This window comes from Oncorhynchus keta, chromosome 14, assembly GCF_023373465.1.
Source record: "Oncorhynchus keta strain PuntledgeMale-10-30-2019 chromosome 14, Oket_V2, whole genome shotgun sequence".
Taxonomy (NCBI): Eukaryota; Metazoa; Chordata; class Actinopteri; order Salmoniformes; family Salmonidae; genus Oncorhynchus; species Oncorhynchus keta.
Genome location: NC_068434.1, coordinates 59384843 through 59407138, shown reverse-complemented (window position 1 = coordinate 59407138; position 22296 = coordinate 59384843). Strand labels below are relative to the sequence as shown.

The following is a 22296-nucleotide window of genomic DNA, read 5'->3' as shown; positions in this document are numbered from 1 at the left end:
TGAAAGGAGAGAGAAGCCAGGGTTAGAAAGATCTCAATAATGTCAATCAAATTCTAAGCCCTTTAAATCTATAGATTAAACCAAACATTTTTTTTCCCTCCCTCGCTTTCCCTCTCTTTTCTAATCCTCCATCTCTTCTGCGTGGTAAAAATCTACCTCTCAGATCATGTCAAACCCACTGGCGCGGCTCCTCAGGAAAACACACAAGCTGGGAGGAGGAGAACCTGAAATGGCAGCGCACACAACCTGCAGTCAACATCCGCAGCTTCAAATATTTGGAGGCTGTGCGTGTTTAGCCTCTCACTGTTCAGCCAGAGTTGTGCTAATAACGCTATTGCTTCACAACCTGCGTCCCATTTTGAAGTCCGGCTTTGGCCCCCTGATTGAGCTAAACAGACAAGCCTGCTACAGTGACGGGAAATCAATAGAAAAGAACATGCTTCATTTGATCCACTTTCTACCTGCCTTCAGAGTGCCGAGTATTTAAGAGCGGTCTGAACGTCCTGCCGGTCCACCAGAAATGCCACAACACACAGAAAGATAAACACCCATTCTTACCACATGCACATGCATTACCATCACATGCACACATTTTCCTGAACAGTTTCTTGTGGACCATTAAGCTGTCACTCTTCAGACCAAAGCGGTATACTACAAAGCAGGACAATGAGTTAGCCGGCTAACTTCGATAAACAACCATGAACAACTATGGTTAATGAAGAAAGCTAAACTTAGACATGTGTTTTTGGTTGTTGAGTCAATTATAGACCATGCCCATTTAAAGCTTATTTTCCAGAAGAAGAAAAAAGTTAGGCAAGTTAGCTGGCTAACTCATTACTTCTTCTTTGTAGAATAGGCCTACACCTCAGCCTTAGTAGTGGCTAGTTGTTTATGCACAGTGTGACAGATTGGAGTGGCTCAGTATCACAAAGCCTCACATGAAATCACTACAACTCCGGATCAGGACCTTTCTGTTTTAACAATGTTCTGACAGCGTCATGGCGACAGCGTTACAATAACACCCCCCCTCCCATTGTTAGAGACCTTTCTCATGGTGGCTAGTTTTGTCTGTATGTCTGCCTGTATTTCTCTCTGTTGTGTTCATCTCTTATCTCCCTCTCCATGTCTCCCAGGCCATTATAGCCACACGCTTCAGCACCCCGCCGTCTGCATCTCAGCCCTGACCATAGGCCTGTTAACAAACCCGGGGGCCAAAGGTCATGTTTGTATGGACTATGTGTGTGTGTGTGTGTGTGTGTGTGTGTGTGTGTGTGTGTGTGTGTGTGTGTGTGTGTGTGTGTGTGTGTGTGTGTGTGTGTGTGTGTGTGTGTGTGTGTGTGTGGCATTGAGCGTGTGTGCACAGGATTAGATGATCCACAGAGAGTTGATTGATAAATCAATGTGAAGGATGGACTTTTAACAAGCTACAGTAAAACAAGCATGTGGTAAGCTGGGCCCCTAACTACTCCTCTCCCACCACACACACGCAAACACACGCAAACACACACACACACACAGTACTGGCTGTCCCAGAATGCAACAGAGGTTTTCCCGGATCACCTGGCCTGGTCTGCTGCATTGATTTAGATATTAGCTTTATGATCATAGACTGGGCTGGAGCTGGGAGACCACTAGACTATTTATATATCAGACAGACAGGCTGGGATGTGGTGGGAACTATTCCCCTGGTTAAAGGGATAGTGCGACATTTTAGCAATTCCTTTTTCTACTTCCCTAGAGTCAGATGAACTCATGGATACTATTGTATGTCTCCACGTGCAGTTTGAAGGAAGGTGCAGGTCATTTCTGGAGCCATTGATAACTAGTGTTGGCGCAATCACTGGAAGCATATAGGAACAGCTAGCATGCTAGTTCATCCGACTCTGGGTGAGGAGAAAAAAGGGCTTTATTGCCAAAAATGTCACACTATCCCTTTAACGAACCAAGGGGAGAGAGAGAGTGTGAGAGCGCGATCAAAGAAAACATGGCATTTGGTTGGAAAAGATGGGAGAAAAATAAATGACAGAAAGAGATAGAGGAGTGATAGGATAGTAAAATACTCTGGGGAGAGGTAGCGGACAACCACTAAATCTCAAAATCCATTATCCATGAATATTACATTTTTTAGAAGCATTAATATTCCCACTCCTATCCAGCTACGACCCGTGCATCAGGGTTAATGTGGTTAGAGCGAGTTCATCCAAGTACAGTACAGTGTTATACTAGGAGCCTGATGGGGCCTGACTCTCTCACTGTTCCAGGTCTGTCAGGGCTCCATGAAGCCGTGTGTGTGTGTGTGTGTTCCTCAAAGGCGTTTCCATGCCAACACGCCTGTCACTCCTCTGCTAAGCTACAGGGGGCCAGCACCGCTATGCTGCACGCAGGCTCCGTGTTACTACGGTAAACCATGGCTTGGCAGCCCGCGATTGGCTGTCGGTGTGGATGAGCTGGGACGCGGGTGGAATGATAAGGTAGAGCGAGAGAGAGAGAGAGAGAGAGAGAGAGCATAGGAGGGTGAGAGAAAGAGAAAGGAAGGAGAGAGAGAGAGGGGGACAGAAAGACTGGCCTAGTGTGAGCAGGGCTGCCTGCCTGACAAACTAAGACACAAGCCTCACAGTAGGCTAATCTCCTCCAGCTAAGATATCTGAGAGAACAAGTTCATAACAGGAGCATGGCAGCCATATAGTACACTGTCTGATTAAACATCATGCACCACCAAAGACCGCTGAGAAGGGTAGGAAATTGGACGTGTGGACGTGTGCTTTTCCTGCACGTCTTGGTGTGTAGGCTACTGTGGGTTTGTCCCCCCTGTGTGTGTGTGTGTGTGTGTGTGTGTGTGTGTGTGTGTGTGTGTGTGTGTGTGTGTGTGTGTGTGTGTGTGTGTGTGTGTGTGTGTGTGTGTGTGTGTGTGTGTGTGTGTGTGTGTGTGTGTGTGTGTGTGTGTGTGCGTGTGTGTGTGTGTGTGTGTGTGTGTGTGTGTGTGTGTGTGTGTGTGTGTGTGTGTGTGTGTGTGTGTGTGTCAGTCGTACCGGGACTGCAGATGTTCCAGTTGAACCTGGAGGTTCTCTGACTGCTCCACCTGCTCATCCAGAGACCGCTGTAGCTTCCTGGTCTGATTATGGGCCTCATCCAGCTGGGAGGGAGGGAGTGGGGGGAGAGGCAGAGAGGGAGGGAGTGGGGGAGAGCGGGAGGGAGGGATGCAGGAAGAGAGGGAGGGAGGTAGGAGAAGGAGGAGAAAGTGTGAGAGAGAAATCGGTCATTGCAAATCAGTCACACCGGACTACAAATCCCAGAATCAGTATTCTGCATTGAATACTTTGGATCAAAATCCTAAATACCCAACACTGACAGTATGTACTGTATCTACACTGCCCTCTGTAATTGTTGGGACAGTGAAGCATTTTTTCTTATTTGGCTCTTGTGGTGGTTAATTTTCTTACTATCAACTGAGGAGAGACAAACTTATTACACAAGTGTGAGTTATACTTCAACTAAATCTTTATTCACTTATTAATAAGGGAGCAGACAATGATACAAAGGTATTTTATAGAAACATTAATGCTCTGGAATGCGGTCTCTTTAGGTTTTATCACCCAAAAGACATCGTTAATCTTCTGTCAGTGTAATTTGAGTGTCACGCCCTGGCCATAGAGAGGCTTTTATTCTCTATTTTGGTTAGGCCAGGGTGTGACCAGGGAGGGCATTCTATGTTCATTTTCTATGTTTTGTTTTTCTTTGTTGTTTGGCCGGTGTGGTTGTCAATCAGAGGCAGCTGTCTGTCGTTGTCTCTGATTGAGAACCATACTTAGGTAGCCTTTTCCCACCTGAGTTTTGTGGGTAGTTGCTTTCTGTTTTTGTGTCTGCACCAGACAGAACTGTTTCGGTTTCTTTATTGTTTTGCTATTCAGTGTTCAGTTCAACTAATAAAAGATGAACACGTACCACGCTGCACCTTGGTCCTCACCTTCTTCCACCAACGATCATTACATTGAGGGTATTTCCAGTCATATCAGGTGAACCACTTTGAAATTACAGCACTTTTTGTACATATTCCCCCAATTTAAGGGAAGCAAAAGTATTGGGACAAATTCACTTATATTTTTATTAAAGTAGCAAAAAGTGAAGTATTTGGTCCCATATTCATAGCACGCACTGACTACATCAAGCTCGTGTCTCTACAAATGATGTTTGTTTTGGTTGCGTTTTAGATTATTTTGTGCCAATACAAAAGGAATGATAAATAATATATTGGTCCCAATACTTTTACCTCCCCTAAAATGGGGGGACTGTGTAGGAAAAGTGCTGTAATTTCTAAACGGTTCAACGGATATGGGTGAAAATACCCTCAAATTAAAGCTGACAGTCTGACCTTTAACCTCAACATGATTGTTTGATGTAAACTCCAACGTTTTGGAGAAAGAACAAAAAATGCTCCCAATAATTACGCAGGCAACTGTATATGTATCCATGCATAAGTGAATGTGGTGTGTGTTGGTGCCCACCTCGTCCTCCGCCTGACCCAGTTCTTTCTTTAGCTCCTCCACCCTCAGCCTCAGTTTCTTCACCTCTGTCTCGTGCTGCTCCACCCGCCGGTTGGCGTGGGCCAGCTCAGCCATCTTGTCCTGGTACTGCTTCTTCACCTTGGAGTGGATGTGGCGGATGTCTGCCAACTCCTAAGGAGCAGAGGGGTCGGGGTCAGTCTGCTAGTCTGTTAGAGTGGATTTAAAATCAGGCCTCGGGCCAGTTAAGTACCGGCGCTTATGTCAATTTCAGTTACAAGCATGTCAATTTCTGTTACAAGCATGTCGGATGGGTGTCTGATGAGTTGCCGTTGGGTCAAATTAGCGTACATTCCCTAGTAGCAGATCCTCCAAGAGATTCCTTGTGAGTTGAGTGAGTTACTCTGGTCTTTGTTCTGCTAGACATCACTGCTACTGTTCGTTGGAGCATTGAGGATCTAATCAATAATGGAAGCGCTTCGTTAAGAGCACTTTTAAGACATTCCCACAATAGAGAAGCACAGACTCCCATTGGAAGTAAACATACGATACCAGGAAAAGCATGTGCCGAGCTGAGAGCTTACAAACCATTACCCATACGGCGAGAATAAAGAAAACGAAGAAAACACGAAGAAAACCTTGAACCACTTGAACTGAACTGACCACCTGCACTTGATTCTTCATGCAATAGCACAGATGCACTCACTCACGCGCACATCCACACCCACCCACCCACCCCCACACACACACACACACAGTTGAAGTCTGAAGTTTACATACACCCTAGCCAAATACATCTAAACTCAGTTTTTCACAATTGCTGACATTTAATCCTAGTAAAAAATTCCCTGGCTTAGGTCAGTTAGGATCACCACTATACTTAAGAATGTGAAATGTCAGAATAATAGTAGAGAGTATGATTAATTTCAGCTTTTAGTTCTTTCATCACATTCCCAGTTGGTCAGAAGTTTACATACACTCAATTAGTATTTGGAGGAATTGCCTTTAAATTGTTTAACTTGGGTCAAACGTTTTAGGTAGCCTTCCACAAGCTTCCCACAATAAGTTGGGTGAATTTTGTCCCAACCCTCCTGACAGAGCTGGTGTAACTGAATCGGGTATGTAGAACTTTTTCCATTTTTCAGTTCTGCCCAAACATTGTCTATAGGATTGAGGTCAGGGCTTTGTGATGCCCCCCCAATACCTTGACTTTGTTGTCCTTAAGCCATTTTGGCACAACATTGAATGTATGCTTGGGGTCATTGTCCATTTGGAAGACCCATTTGCGACCAATATTTAACTTCCTGACTGATGTCTTGAGATGTTGCTTCAATATATCCACATTATTTTCCTTCCACATGATGCCATCTATTTTGTGACGTGCACCTGTCCCTCCTGCAACAAAGCACCCCCACAACCTGGAATTATTACACAGTGAATTATAAGTGAAATAATCTGTCTGTAAACAATTGTTGGAAAAAGTAGTTGTGTCTAACCGACTTGCCAAAACTATAGTTCGTTAACAAGAAATCTGTGGAGTGGTTAAAAAAATAGTTTTAATGACTCCAACCTAATAGTATATAAACTTCCGACTTCAACTGTACATTCATGCTACACATCAAAACGGATGCTACCAGACTCCTATTATGATTGCTAAATACTGGACAGTTTAAACACTTGCCCCCCAATCCTCGCTTCCCCAAAATATGTCAATATTGGACTATAAATTGTGCCTTCCTGTATTATACTTATGCTAAAATGTCTATTCTATTGAGCCATTTACTTTATGTTCGTATTCTTATCTTTGACTATTTCTTATTGTTGTTGCATTGTTGAAAAGGAACCTGCAAGTAACAACGTGTATCCTGCACATCAGACTAATAGAAACTTGAAAAAGAAAAGACAGCCACAAAGAAAACCATGTTCACAGATCTCAGATGAGCATGTTCCCCATTTCTCTGTTTTGCATTGAGCAGTGCAACCTCGACGTAATCACCACTGTCATCGTTAACATCTATTGAGTTCTCCTGAGGACTCTCCTGTATGATCAGGGCAGAACAGCTTGTACTACTGTTTTATAAGGCCAGAGAAATAAAACAGGGAGGGGACACAAGAACGTGGGGGAAAGCAGGAAGGAGGAAGGGAGGGAGAGAAGTAAAGAGAAAGAATCAGAGGGGAGAGAGTGAGGGAGTGAAGGAAGGAAGGAAGGCGAGAGAGAGAGAGAGAGAGAGAGAGAGAGAGAGAGAGAGAGAGAGAGAGAGAGAGAGAGAGAGAGAGAGAGAGAGAGAGAGAGAGAGAGAGTATTCCCTAGCTGCATATCGAAGTATTCGAGCAGCCCTGGCTAGATGAGCTGTCCCTATTGAAACAGACGAGCCACGGGAATCGATTCAGTGCTCCAGCCCTCCACTTAACAGAAAGGGACAAAACACAACTGGAATAAAACAACATAGGGAGGAAGTTGAAGTTTGCGGTTGAGGTGATAAACTGCGTAAGCAATGCCTCAGTCCGTCACTGGCAGTGTGATATGCCTACTACGTATGCCCAATCAATGTGGGGCCAAGTCAGAAAATAACTTTCCCAAACGTATTCTTTCCTACGCCAAGAATCATTGACGCCTTTAAATCAAAATGACAATCCTTCACCAGCACATTCATAAATGTGTTGTTTAAAAAAACAAGTTAAATGCATCGCATGAATGTGACCAATAAGACCTATAGCATATCATAATAATCATATTCATAAATTGGTTCGAAAAAACTCTTAACACCGCTACACATGTGACAACAAACGTGACAAATGAACTCGAAACGGGGGAATGTTTGGTTTGCTCGGGAAGCAAAGGGGAAGTCAGATGTGTGGAATACATTTGACTAGTTCAAATCAAATCAAATCAAAATGTATTGGTCACATACACGTGGTTAGCAGATGTTAATGTGAGTGTAGCGAAATGCTTTTGCTTCTGGTTCCAACAGTGCAGTAATATCTAACAAGTAATCTAACAATTCCCCAACCACCGCCTAATACACACAAATCTAACAAGTAATCTAACAATTCCCCAACCACCACCTAATACACACAAATCTAACAAGTAATCTAACAATTCCCCAACAACCACCTAATACACACAAATCTAACAAGTAATCTAACAATTCCCCAACCACCACCTAATACACACAAATCTAACAAGTAATCTAACAATTCCCCAACAACCACCTAATACACTCAAATCTAAAGGGGTGAATGAGAATATGTACATATAAGGATATGGGTGAGTGATGACCGAGCGGCATTGGCAAGGTGCAGTAGATGGTATAAAATACAGTATATACATGTGATATGAGTAATGTAAGATATGTAAACATGATTAAAGTGGCATTATTTAAAGTGGCATTGTTCAAAGTGACTAGTGATCCATTTATTAAAGTGTCCAGTGATTGGGGTCTCAACGTAGGTAGTCGCCTCTCTGAGTTAGTGATGGCTGTTTAACAGTTTGATGGCCTTCGAGATAGAAGTTGTGGAAAAATCAGACAGGTGCCTTTTTTTGTTGCTAATGCTTGACTAAAGCAACCTAGGTCGACCAACAGTCTATCGACGAAACATTAGACCGGTCGACTAAATGGGGTCTGCCCTACTCTCTAACCATACTGTCACAGACAACTCACATAGGTAGAACCAGAGAAGTGGAAGATGGGAGGAATAGTCCGGGAGGCCATGGACACACAACAGGGGAAATGCATCCATTGCCACTGGTCTCAGCGGGCCGATTGAGTCCTTGATTAAAGGTGAATTATTGATGTGTATCTGCGGCTTTCGTGTGTTCTGTCAGGCTCAATATGGCACCCACAGTGACTGCCCCCTGCCCGGTACACTAGCTCACACACAGAGACACTTTAAATAACACACAGCTAGTGACAGCAGAGAGGGTAAAGTGCTGTGTACAGGAGAAGAGAGAGAAAGGGAGAGAAAGAGAGAAATAGAGTGAGAGAGAGAGAAAGAGAAAGGGGGGGGAGAGATTAGAGGGAGCACATGGTTCATGAACAATTCAATGTGATAATCAAGTGTCCAGACTGTGTGAAAACACATGCATGATGTGGCTCCCACAACTCCCAGTACTGCCAAGACTAGGACTGGATGAGGACACACACACACACACACGAACACACACGCACAAACTCCTGTAAAAAAAAAAAAAAAAAAACCTGATTCCCCAGACCACCTGGAGAGAAAATGTTCCTTGACTCTTTGTTTCTAGGTCACATCAATTCGAGGACATGGCCTACTTCTAGAGACTCGTATGGGAGGCACAGTATAAAATACAGTTAACCCTGGTGCATGACTACCAATGCATGACTTGAGGATGACTCGCTACTGTCCATCGTATGTTGATTTATGTTTTATTTGTAACACAACCACATCCTTGATTGTTGTTTTTACTGAATGTCGTTGCGTTGACAATCTTGATCTTTTTTTTTTTTAGGATGCCAATATTGTTAATGAATCATTCCATTTCCAAAGTGCGTTTTGGCAATACGTACTGTACATTCTTCTCTCGTGATAATAAAGCAATTTGACAGTGAAATGGATTACTATCGTACTGCACATAGAACAGAACAATCTGGCCCGGAGACCTGGCCCGGAGATCTGGCCCGGAGATCTGGCCCGGAGACTGTGTGTGTGGTGGTAGTGGAGGAGCCCACTGTAAAAGGGGAAGATGATTTACGATACAATACCAAGGTTTTCAAAAACGTCGAAATGAACAATGTAACCACAGAACCCTGATCCACAAAACTGCCATTTGGTGTACTGCAGCGTAAATACTAATAAAACTATCATCCTTGTATCTTTTCATCATACTAAAAAGGACCAGGGTTGTTCGTAGCAGCGGTGGCACAGTGGCAACATCAGCAGTACTTTTGAGTAGGAAATCCCCGGTCAAGTATAACCTCGTGCAGATAATTGTTTGGTTGATTGATGTGAGCATGGGGTTAAGTGGAAGGGGGTCACAAGGTCTGGATTGATACTATATGCATAGAGGACAGACAGGGAGAATGCCCTCATCGAGTGCCTAGTTTAAACAAAGGGAGAGAGGGAGGGGGAGACACTGGGGGGGGTGAGAGGGAGGAGAGCGGTAAGAGCAGGAATAAAAAGGGCAGAGGTGAAGACTAAGAACAAAGGGAATTTCCCGGAGGAAAAAGTGACACGAAAAAGAGAAAAGGGGGAGAAGATCTAGAAGAAGGCAAAGATGACCAAGAGGAGAATCCAAGAGAAGAAGAAAAGAGAGTGCACTCAGAAACGCGCGACATCACTGCATCACTGCATCACTGCATCACTGCATCGCATCATCTGACAAAGAACCGCTTCAGAGTTTGGATCTTGGAAGCCAGCGAGACGCCGCGGAGTCAGACAGCATTCTCTACTGCTGGATCGAAAGTTTCACTCAGCTGTAATGTGGGTCTGAGTGTCCTCCGTGAAAGGACCACTTCGATAGAGAGAGGAGGGAGAGTTGCCGGGCTAAGAGCTGAGTCTCCATAAAACACGATGGAGAGACTGATGAATGATCTATGATGTTGAAGATACTCACTGGAGGTGAGGTGAGAGATGGAGATTTCGCACTCAAACTGATTCACAGACACACTGCTGGGAGTGCGTGTGTGCGCACACACACTGGAAGAATTCTGTCCAAAAAGCACATCAAATGTAACACACAGATGAAGAGCCATGGAATGACACATGTAGGAAACACCCTTACAGATACACTTTTCACACCAAGGTTGACAGAAACACACACGAGCAGTAAGACAACCCGGCCCCATAGCCAATTAGTCAATAAATAAAGAGAGGGAGATTGGTTGGAGGGAGCTAGATAAAGGAGGGTGTCACTGAAGGCTTGCTGTTAAATGTTTCTCCTTGACTGGCTCCAAGACCCTGAAATCTGCCGTAACATCGGCTGGCACTGAAACAAAGACACACACTAGACACAATACACTACACACTCCGGTCAAAGTAACCACACGCACGCTGACATTAACACGAAGACACGACACACAAAATGACCAACACATACTGAACAGCCAAACCAGATACAGCCTGGTTCGAATCCAGGCTGTATCACATCCGGCCGCGATTGGGAGTCCCATGGGGCGGCGCACAATTGGCCCAGCGTCGTCCGGGTTCGGCCGTGGTAGGCCGTCATTGTAAATAAGAATTTGTTCTTAACTGACTTGCCTAGTTAAATAAAGGTTCATTTTTTTATTTTTTTTATTAAAGCCAAGATGGAGAAAGACTAAAAAGCTTTATGCAACGCAGACATTATTCACACATGATATCTTCCACCCACCCACCCACACCGTTTCCCCTCCTCCTCCACCATTAGTATATATGCCATTTAGCTGACGCTTTTATCCAAAGCGACTTACAGTCATGTGTGCATACATTCTACGTATGGGTGGTCCCGGGAATCGAACCCACTACCCTGGCGTTACAAGCGCCATGCTCTACCAACTGAGCTACAGAAGGACCACACATTAGCATATTTTCATACATGTATATTGAGACCCACACATACTGTGGCCATGCATGCAGCACATGCACACACACAGATGCATATCCAAGACAGAGATACACAGACATCAATGATTGTTCAGGAATCTCGCTTACACACTCCACATTCCCTTACAGGTATTATAAAACGGAATATAGTATTCATTTAGACCCACCCACAGACACAGACACAGACACACACACACACACATACCCTGGATAGTAGAATTGGGTTGATTATGAGGCTGCCTGAGGGAACGGAGCCTATTGCTATGCTCCAGCACGATTGGTCAGGATTAGATCAAGTCTATGGAAATGGGAGAGGGGGAGGGAGAGAGAAGATGGTGACAGAGTGATTCATCAATGGGAAACTGGGGGCACTGGGGTGGTAATGGTTCCACAGTCAGCTAACGGCTCCATAAGCCCATCTCTAAGAGCCACATCTCTGAGAGCCACTGAGCCAGGTGTGTGATTCACAGTGGCCCCCTAGAGGTACCAAAGAGCTGCCAGAGGGAGCACACCTAACCCCCCCCCGGTCTTCACCGCGGCCAGACAGCCTGCTCACACAGTAGTTCCCCCGGGGTGTGTTCAGCAATACACAAAATTTTGGAAGGGTCGACAATGTTTGGCAACGGAACGTGTCCATGGGTACTGTCTATACCTGCCATTCTACAGACGGATCCAACTGGGCTGGTTGAATACGGGCTTAAAGGCTCGACAGCCTCAACCAGTCTGCCCTGGACCATACCGACCACAGTCTAAAATTCAGTTTGCAGGCTGCAATATCCATAATTACAAATCTGTAAAGCTAAAGCTCTCCCTCTGCCTAGGATGTAGAGACTCCCTATAGGCGATAATAAACACACACACACACACACCTCCAAGCAGACCTGGCCCCAACCGGGGTTACCCCTGTGTAGGATAGCAGTGCCCAACTGCAGTAATTGACGGAGCAGGTGCATGGCCTTGGGGTCACCAACTGCAACTGCTGGAGTTTATCTCCCCACGCACCTGGCAACGGAGCAAACTCATTACCCTGGCCACGCCCCGGCCCTACGACACCTGCCCCTGCCGCCCGCTCCTTGGCCTACTCTCACCTGTCTCTCCGGCTTCTCACTTCAATACTGGTGCTCTTGCTCGCCATCCTCAAAGCGAGTGTTTAACTTCTCTACAAATGCCACTGCTCTGCTCTGTTCTCTTCCACATCCATACCACTACGACTGCCCCTTTCCATATAAACCCATAGCTTTTTCCTCTAACTTTCCTTACACCTCTCCTTTCCCTCTAGTCCTGTTCCCCTCCCCCCTTCCTCATTAAGATATTTTGCTGACCCTCACCCTGTAACGTACCTCTCTCCTCATAGCCGAGAATAAATGTCAGGTTGAAAAGCCGCTCCTTGGAGAGAGAGAGGGAAGGAAGCTGGGTCTGTCCTGTCAGAGCACACATCAGGGCAGATTTTCGCCTTTCTCTCTCTTTTGCTCTCTCTCTCTCTCCCTCTCTGTCACACACACACACAGACACGTTTATCTCAGTCCTCCAGCCTGAAAAGCATGTTCCCTCAAATTACCTCAGTTTCTGCATGGTATCAGTAAAAGCCTCCCCCCCTACAATCTCCTGTACCTGCTCTCTGTCCCTTGTCGGACTCCGTGCCACCCCAGCCCTCTCTCTCAGTCTTAATGACATCTCTGGGCTGCCTGCGAACTGCTGCATTAGCGACCAGGCTCATAAATAAGCCACTCAGGCAAGCAGTACTGGAGACTTTTACACTGAGCACAAGCCACATGGCCTACCTGCAATGAACAGGCCTGTTTAGGCTGAATGGACTTCAGGGGAAGAGCTGCGTCACACTGACTGACGTCCACTGGGTCTACTCTGACACACGGGAGACGGTTACATCCTGTTGGCGGTGGCACGGTTCCTTCCCCTCCGTCACATAGCGCGCGACAGCAGGTTCAACATTCAGACGTCCTTGTCATGCAAGGCTGTGCACGCTGCGGATGAACAAAGAGCATTCGTGGCGTATCAGAGGGAGGGGGGAGAGAGAGGAAGGGGGAGGGGGAGGCGGCTAGAGCGACGGGGATATGAAAGAGGAGACGCCCTCACGGAAGGCACCGCAGGTCCAAATGGAGAAGTACTGAGACAGGAGACCCTGAATCTGAGGAACGAGACAAATCATTTCACACTAATTAACCCCAGATGTTATTACCAGACGCCAGGAGAGCTCATTTACATACACACGCACATGCGGGCAGAGAAGGACAACAAAACAATGAACGTGGATACAGGTACACACACACACAAACGCAAACACTGCCACAAACGCAATTTAAGTGTATCACCCTCAATGAAACGCACACATTGCAAACCCATGCAACAGATGTTGTGATGACAATGAAGCTAACTAACTAGTGTAACCTGTTAACCAGCATCAACAGTATGAGTGAGTCAGTCTATTATTCAGGCAGAGCAGATGAGCAGTGTGTATGGGCTCATTAATCAGCATGATTGGTGAGCGTTCAGGTTTTATTCCTGGAGATGGGAGGGGGGGGGCATCTGCAGGGTAGAGCAGGGGCAGCTGTTTCAGGAGGTGGGGGTGATATATTGGCCCTATAGGCTGCAGCTGTATTGAATGGAAGAGGGGGTGGAGAGGTTTGGTTGGGTTTACTTGTGTTTGAGAGCGAGAGAGCGAGAGAGAGTGAGAGAGAGAGACCGTGAGAGAGTGAGAGAGAGCGAGAGAGAGAGAGAGAGAGAGAGCGAGAGAGTGAGAGAGAGTGAGAGAGAGCGAGAGAGAGAGTGAGAGAGAGAGAGAGAGAGAGCAAGAGAGAGAGTGAGAGGGGGGAGAGAGATACAGAGAGAGAGACAGAGAGAGAGGGAGAGGGAGAGGGAGAGGGAGAGAGAGATGAGTTCCGGAGTTCCAAATTGAGCAGCTGCTGAAAAATGAGCTCCTGTATATATTGAGATTTAAATGTTTTTTTAGAGTGAAGTACATCGAAAAATCAAGAGAAAACTGCAAGACTCAATAGAAGACAAAACAAGGAACAAACCAAAAAGACAGGCTTTTGAAAAAGTAACTATTTTTCATAAAATTGTACAGTTATCTTAGCTAGCTGAATTGCTAGCTGAATTGTTTACTTGTTGCTAAGCAGTTGCTAGGGACTCTCCTGGAAGAAGCTAGCTAGCTTACAAAGAATAACAACAATAAATATCTAGTTAACAGAAGAAAGGAAGACAAAATAAGGACAGAAGAAAAAGGAAAACAAAAAGGACAACAAAGTGAAACCTCTAAAGAAACAAGAGACAATAATACAAGAAACAGCACTATAGAGAGATAGAAGAAATACACAACATTACTTTATAAGGACTGAATTCTAACATAATTCTGCCAAGCTTGATACAGCTTCAACTAGCACCGACGTGTCAAGTGAGAGGTGTCAAAGCCCATTAGCCCAACAATGGCAGGAGAGTCACACAGTCTACCCCAACCAAATGGAGAGGCCTTAGAAGCTCCCTCCTGCTGTTCAGAGGTAATTAAAATACAGTACCCTGTGCATGTAAAGAATAGTAAGGCAAGAAAAGATTACAAAATGAAGCTCCTTATGGAAAATCAAGAGACACTTTTTGCTGACTATTACAAAAAGGGGAACATCAGCAACCTTATCTTCCACACAAACCATCCCCTGGCATGGCACAGTGCTATATTAGCACACTACCCCCTTGTTACGAGAGCGGGGTTTAACGAGGGGTGGAAACTCAGAATACTTGATAACGAGGACTCTGAGTCAAGTAATATAAATATCTATAAGTCCGGAACAGTAATGGCACAGGGTAATCACAAACAGTTTCAGCTGGACTTTCACCTAATCAAAGAATTAGCCCAGCAGGAGAAGCTCTCCCTTGATAAAGATACCCCCACACCGAGCGGGTCAGACCAGACCTCTTCATTATGTAACCCCACAGACGAGCAACCCCCAGCAGAGTCAACCTCCCAGCACAGATTACCACTCCCTCATTGAAATGAAGGACAAATTCACCCAGCTGGAGATAAGGCAGGTGGAGCTGGAACAGCAGGTGATTACACTTCAGTCAGCACAGACCCAGACAACAGTCCAGCACAACAACAGCCCCTTAACCAGACCCAGAGAGCTGGAGGTGGACAGAGACATATCTGCACTTTGGACAGTGGTGAGACAAATACAACAGGAGAAAGAGGAGCAGAACAGAGCACTAGAGGAGAGTGTCAGACTGCTGGTGGAGGAGAGGTTGAGGGGGATGGAGGAGAGGTTGAGGGGGATGGAGGAGAGGGTGAGGGGGATGGAGGAGAGGTTGAGGGGGACGGCGTGCGACAGAGAACAACCCACTAGAGAGGTGGCCACCCCCACAGAGAAGCCAGCAGAACAGCCCACCTCAGCACCCAACAAAAGTCTCGACACCACAGCAGAACAGTCCACACCAGACCCTGACCATAGAGTCGACATCACAGCAGAACAGACAAATGAAGAACCCCAAGCCCAGCGGTTCTCATCCCCTCTGAGCACCCCCCCTGTCAGCCTGCCTGATAGCCCTTCTGACAACCCCCCCACACCCACTGAGGACAAACACAAGACACAGATTGTACTACTTATGGACTCAAATGGGAAATATATAGAAGAAAAAAAACTTTTTCCCAAACACAGTGTGTCTAAACTCTGGTGTCCAAACACCCAGCGCGCCCTAGACCTTCTGTCTGAGGCCAAACTAGGGTCACCCAGCCACATAATAATACACACAGGCACAAACGACCTGAGAGCACAGCAAGAAAGAGTGGCCACAGCACTGAAGGGAGTGATTGAAAAGGCTTCTTCTACTTTCCCCAACGCACAAGTGGTTATCTCCACCCTGCTACCACGAAAAGACTTCCACCCTGCCACAATACAGCGGGTAAATGCAAGTATTTCCCGTGACTGTGCCTCAAAACCAAATGTTTTCCTGGCCCACCACTCCACCCTGGACTTGAACAGCCTCTATGACCAGGTCCACCTCTACAAGGCAGCAGTGCCCACCTTTGCCCGAACTCTAAAGGACATCGCTCTCAAACGTATCCCCAACACTTCACACAGGAGCAACAGATCAATAGACACCCCACCCAGACCGGCGAGACACCCTCCCAGACCTGCAGGACCCCCCCTGGACCTACACATAGAGGACCCACGCCAAGAGGAATTACATCCAGACCACCGCACACCCAGACACATCCACACCCCCACCCCAACCAATCAACACCCCCCCCACGTCAACCATGCCCACACCCCATTTAGGCCCCCTCAGATCAGACCTATGCCACTCCTGCCCACCCCATGCACCCCACCCCCGCAAAGAGGGCCTCAACATGGAAGCCACACATACGCCCAGGTAGTGAGCGGGCAAACAAGCCAATGGCATGTACCAGATGCTCAGCAGGCTCTGCTCACACTTACTGGCCTGAGGCCAAACCACGACCAACAACATTGGACATTCTATGGAACAAAAAGCATTCACTATATCATCCTGGAATATCCAAGGCCTGAGGTCATCTGCCTTTGGCCTGAAGAGCAGAAACCCGGACTTCACCAAAGACATCGGTAACACAGACATTGTCATCCTGCAAGAAACCTGGTATAGAGGAGACAGACCCACTGGTTGCCCTCTAGGTTACAGAGAGCTGGTAGTCCCATCCACCAAACTACCAGGTGTGAAACAGGGAAGGGACTCAGGGGGTATGCTAATTTGGTATAGAGCAGACCTAACTCACTCCATTAAATTAATCAAAACAGGAACATTTTACATTTGGCTAGAAATTCAAAAGGAAATTATCCTAACAGAGAAAAATGTCCTCCTGTGTGCTACCTATATCCCCCCACTAGAATCCCCATATTTTAATGAAGACAGCTTCTCCATCCTGGAGGGCGAAATCAATCATTTCCAGGCCCAGGGACATGTACTAGTCTGTGGCGACCTAAATGCCAGAACCGGACAAGAACCTGACACCCTCAGCACACAGGGGGACAAACATCTGCCTGGAGGTGACAGCATCCCCTCCCACATATGCCCCCCTAGGCACAACTATGACAACATAACCAACAAAAACGGGTCACAACTCCTGCAGCTCTGTCGCACGCTGGGTATGTACATAGTCAACGGTAGGCTTCGAGGGGACTCCTATGGTAGGTACACCTATAGCTCATCTCTTGGCAGTAGTACTGTAGACTACTTTATCACTGACCTCAACCCAGAATCTCTCAGAGCGTTCACAGTCAGCCCACTGACACCCCTATCAGACCACAGCAAAATCACAGTCTACTTAAACAGAGCAATACTCAATCATGAGGCATCAAAGCCAAAGGAACTGAGTAACATTAAGAAATGCTATAGATGGAAGGAATGCAGTTTGGAAACCTACCAAAAAACAATTAGGCAACAACAAATTCAATCCCTTTTAGACAATTTCCTGGGTAAAACGTTCCACTGTAATAGTGAAGGTGTAAACCTGGCAGTAGAAAATCTTAACAGTATATTTGACCTCTCAGCTTCCCTATCAAATCTAAAAATCTCAAATAGAAAACCGAAGAAAATTAACAATAATGACAAATGGTTTGATGAAGAATGCAAAAATCTAAGAAAGAAATTGAGAAACCTGTCCAACCAAAAACATAGAGACCCGGAAAACCTGAGTCTACGCCTTCACTATGGTGAATCACTAAAACAATACAGAAATACACTACGGAAAAGAAGGAACAGCATGTCAGAAATCAGCTCAATGCAATTGAAGAATCCATAGACTCTAACCACTTCTGGGAAAATTGGAAAACACTAAACAAACAACAACACAAAGAATTATCTATCCAAAATGGAGATGTATGGGTAAACCACTTCTCCAATCTTTTGGTTCTATAACAAAGAACAAAGAGCAAAAACATATACATAATCAAATACAGATCTTAGAATCAACTATTAAAGACTACCAGAACCCACTGGATTCTCCAATTACATTGAATGAGTTACAGGACAAAATAAAAACCCTTCAACCCAAAAAGGCCTGTGGTGTCGATGGTATCCTCAATGAAATGATCAAATATACAGACAACAAATTCCAATTGGCTATACTAAAACTCTTTAACATCATACTTAGCTCTGGCATCTTCCCCAATATTTGGAACCAAGGACTGATCACCCCAATCCACAAAAGTGGAGACAAATTTGACCCCAATAACTACCGTGGAATATGTGTCAACAGTAACCTTGGGAAAATCCTCTGCATTATTATTAACAGCAGACTCGTACATTTCCTCAATGAAAACAATGTACTGAGCAAATGTCAAATTGGCTTTTTACCAAATTACCGTTTACAACAGACCATCATGTATTCACCCTGCACACCCTAATTGACAACCAAACAAACCAAAACAAATTGACAACCAAACAAACCAAAACAAAGCAAAGTCTTCTCATGCTTTGTTGATTTCAAAAAAGCCTTCGACTCAATCTGGCATGAGGGTCTGCTATACAAACTGATGGAAAGTGGTGTTGGGGGTAAAACATACGACATTATAAAATCCATGTACACAAACAACAAGTGTGCGGTTAAAATTGGCAAAAACACACACATTTCTTCACACAGGGTCGTGGGGTTAGACAGGGATGCAGCTTAAGCCCCACCCTCTTCAACATATATATCAACGAATTGGCGCGGGCACTAGAAAAGTCTGCAGCACCCGGCCTCCCCCTGCTAGAATCCGAAGTCAAATGTCTGCTGTTTGCTGATGATCTGGTGCTTCTGTCACCAACCAAGGAGGGCCTACAGCAGCACCTAGATCTTATGCACAGATTCTGTCAGACCTGGGCCCTGACAGTAAATCTCAGTAAGACCAAAATAATGGTGTTCCAAAAAAGGTCCAGTCATCAGGACCACAAATACAAATTCCATCTAGACACTGTTGCCCTAGAGCACACAAAAAACTATACATACCTTGGCCTAAACATCAGCGCCACAGGTAACTTCCACAAAGCTGTGAACGATCTGAGAGACAAGGCAAGAAGGGCATTCTATGCCATCAAAAGAAACATAAATTTCAACATACCAATTAGGATTTGGCTAAAAATACTTGAATCAGTCATAGAGCCCATTGCCCTTTATGGTTGTGAGGTCTGGGGTCCGCTCACCAACCAAGACTTCACAAAATGGGACAAACACCAAATTGAGACTCTGCACGCAGAATTCTGCAAAAATATCCTCCGTGTACAACGTAAAACACCAAATAATGCATGCAGAGCAGAATTAGGCCGATACCCACTAATTATCAAAATCCAGAAAAGAGCCGTTAAATTCTACAACCACCTAAAAGGAAGCGATTCACAAACCTTCCATAACAAAGCCATCACCTACAGAGAGATGAACCTGGAGAAGAGTCCCCTAAGCAAGCTGGTCCTGGGGCTCTGTTCACAAACACAAACACACCCTACAGAGCCCCAGGACAACAGCACAATTAGACCCAACCAAATCATGAGAAAACAAAAAGATAATTACTTAACACATTGGAAAGAATTAACAAAAAACAGAGCAAACTAGAATGCTATTTGGCCCTACACAGAGAGTAGAAGAATACCAGCGGCAGAATACCTGACCACTGTGACTGACCCAAAATTAAGGAAAGCTTTGACTATGTACAGACTCAGTGAGCATAGCCTTGCTATTGAGAAAGGCCGCCGTAGGCAGACATGGCTCTCAAGAGAAGACAGGCTATGTGCTCACTGCCCACAAAATGAGGTGGAAACTGAGCTGCACTTCCTAACCTCCTGCCCAATGTATGACCATATTAGAGAGACATATTTCCCCAGATTACACAGATCCACAAAGAATTCGAAAACAAATCCAATTTTGAAAACTCCCATATCTTTTGGGTGAAATTCCACAGTGTGCCATCACAGCAGCAAGATTTGTGACCTGTTGCCACGAGAAAAGGGCAACCAGTGAAGAACAAACACCATTGTAAATACAACCCATATTTATGCTTATTCATTTTATCTTGTGTCCTTTAACTATTTGTACATTGTATATATATATATATATATAATATGACATTTGTAATGTCTTTACTGTTTTTAAACTTCTGTATGTGTAATGTTTACTGTTAATTTTTGTTGTTTTTCACTTTATATATTCACTTTGTATGTTGTCTACCTCACTTGCTTTGGCAATGTTAACACATGTTTCCCATGCCAATAAAGCCCCTTGAATTGAATTGAATTGAGAGAGAGAGAGAGAGAGAGAGAGAGAGAGAGAGAGAGAGAGAGAGAGAGAGAGTGAGAGAGTGAGAGAGAGAGAGAGAGAGAGAGAGAGAGAGAGAGAGAGAGAGAGAGAGAGAGAGAGAGAGAGAGAGAGAGAGAGAGAGAGAGAGAGAGAGAGAGAGAGAGAGAGAGAGAGAGAGTGAGAGAGACTGTATATACTGTAGCCATAATCTGACCTTTGAAATGTCTCTATTCCTAATATTTACTGTTCATTTTTAATTGTTTATTTAACTTTTGTTTATTATCTATTTCAGCTGTTTTGTCAATGTAAACATATGTTTCCCCTGCCAATAAAGCCCTTTGAATTGAATTGAGAGCGAGAGATAGAGAGAGAGAGAGAGAGAGAGAGAAAAAGAGAGAGAGAAAGAGAGAGAAAAAGAGAGAGAGAGAAAATCCTGTACGCTTCAGAAAAAAAAACTCCAACGCCTTTTTCTCACCAAACATGATGTTCTATTCACTGTTACACAAGGATTTCTGTTATCTGGCTGGGTCTGACACAAACCCACTCAAAGAGGTGAGAGGCTCCTCACGGCCAAGGTTCCGGTTCTTGGTGAGAGACTGGGAGGCTTGTCATTAAACAAAGCTCTCTTTATTTAGAGAGGAGAGGGGGGGACAGAGAGATGGAGAGCAAGAGAGCGCAAGAGGGAGAGAGCAAGAGAGAGATGGGGGAGAGAAAGAACAGAGTGAGTGCGTTAGCTTGAGCTCCTTACTCTGTCTTTCTTTGATGTTTCAAACAGCTGATGTTTGAATTCTGTAGCTTGTACAGGGTTGACCTCAGGGGAGGCTGGTGGAAGGAACTATGGGAGGACGGGCTCACACGTTGTTTCCATGTGTTTGGTACCATTTCATATGATTCCATTCCAGCCATTACAATGAGCCCATCCTCCTATAGCTCCTCCCTCTGGTTGATCTCTCTCTCTCTCTCTCTCTCTCTCTCTCTCTCTCTCTCTCTCTCTCTCTCTCTCTCTCTCTCTCTCTCTCTCTCTGCCTGTTCTGTCTCCTTCACACAGTACTAGGAACTGTGCTTCCACATTCATCTTTAACCTAAGATTTGTTTACACAGATGTCTGGATCTGTGTATGAAGCTGCAACAGAATCCCGCTGTGCTCTATATTAAATATAATTTCTGTACTGGCATCTGAACATGTGTCACATCGTTTACTAGGGCTTCATAATGTGGAGGAACGCAGTGTTGGCAGAGAAATGAGAGAAACGTGTGAGTAAGTGTAAGTCCTTGTGTGTGAGAGACAGAGATCGGGGTTAAACTGTATGTGTGTGTGTGTGTGTGTGTGTGTGTGTGTGTGTGTGTGTGTGTGTGTGTGTGTGTGTGTGTGTGTGTGTGTGTGTGTGTGTGTGTGTGTGTGTGTGTGTGTGTGTGTGTGCGCGCGCGCGTGTGTGTGTCAGTGAGGGCAGGGGCTTGTCTCTGCCCATGGGGGGATTCATCTTATTCATCGAGCATCAAAGATGAAGCCTGGTGTATAATATTCTAATATATAGCCGAGCAGTTCTCCTTGTCACCTTCAGCATATGTAGCAGTCTATAATCATCTACAGAGGCTTCATGATTAACTACCTGCAACGCAGACACACGCGCAGGCACGCGCACAGACAGACACATATGCATGAGAGCACACGCACACACACACGCAGATGGTGAGACGGTAGGGTAAGCCAGATCTCAGTGGGGATGCTGGCGACGGTAAAGGGTGTGTGCTTCTTGGCTGGGCCACAGTTGGCTAGAGGGACGGCCCATTGTTACAGACTGGCACTACGAAGAAGGGACTCACCTCCTAGAAAACAACATGGATCAAAGTCAACAACAACCAACAAACAGTCCACAACCACTTCTTCAACAAAGACAACCTACAGTACCGGGACAATTCCAGTTTAAAGGATGCTGTAGAGTTAGTACTGCTGATAGGCTCACACACACACACACACACACACACACACACACA

The 22296-nt window shown here is 45.3% G+C and overlaps 1 protein-coding gene across 1 annotated transcript in view; it reads right to left on the bottom strand.

Annotated features, from left to right (window-relative positions):
* LOC118394132 (coiled-coil domain-containing protein 102A-like) overlaps positions 1–22296 on the bottom strand; it is a 75737-nt gene that overhangs the window by 11326 nt on the left and 42115 nt on the right. The window contains exons 7-8 of the mRNA XM_052462044.1: positions 4503–4673; positions 3030–3133 (exon numbers count right to left, since the gene is read on the bottom strand). Of these exons, the coding sequence (XP_052318004.1) occupies positions 3030–3133; positions 4503–4673 (275 nt within the window). The remainder of the gene's footprint in view (positions 1–3029; positions 3134–4502; positions 4674–22296) is intronic.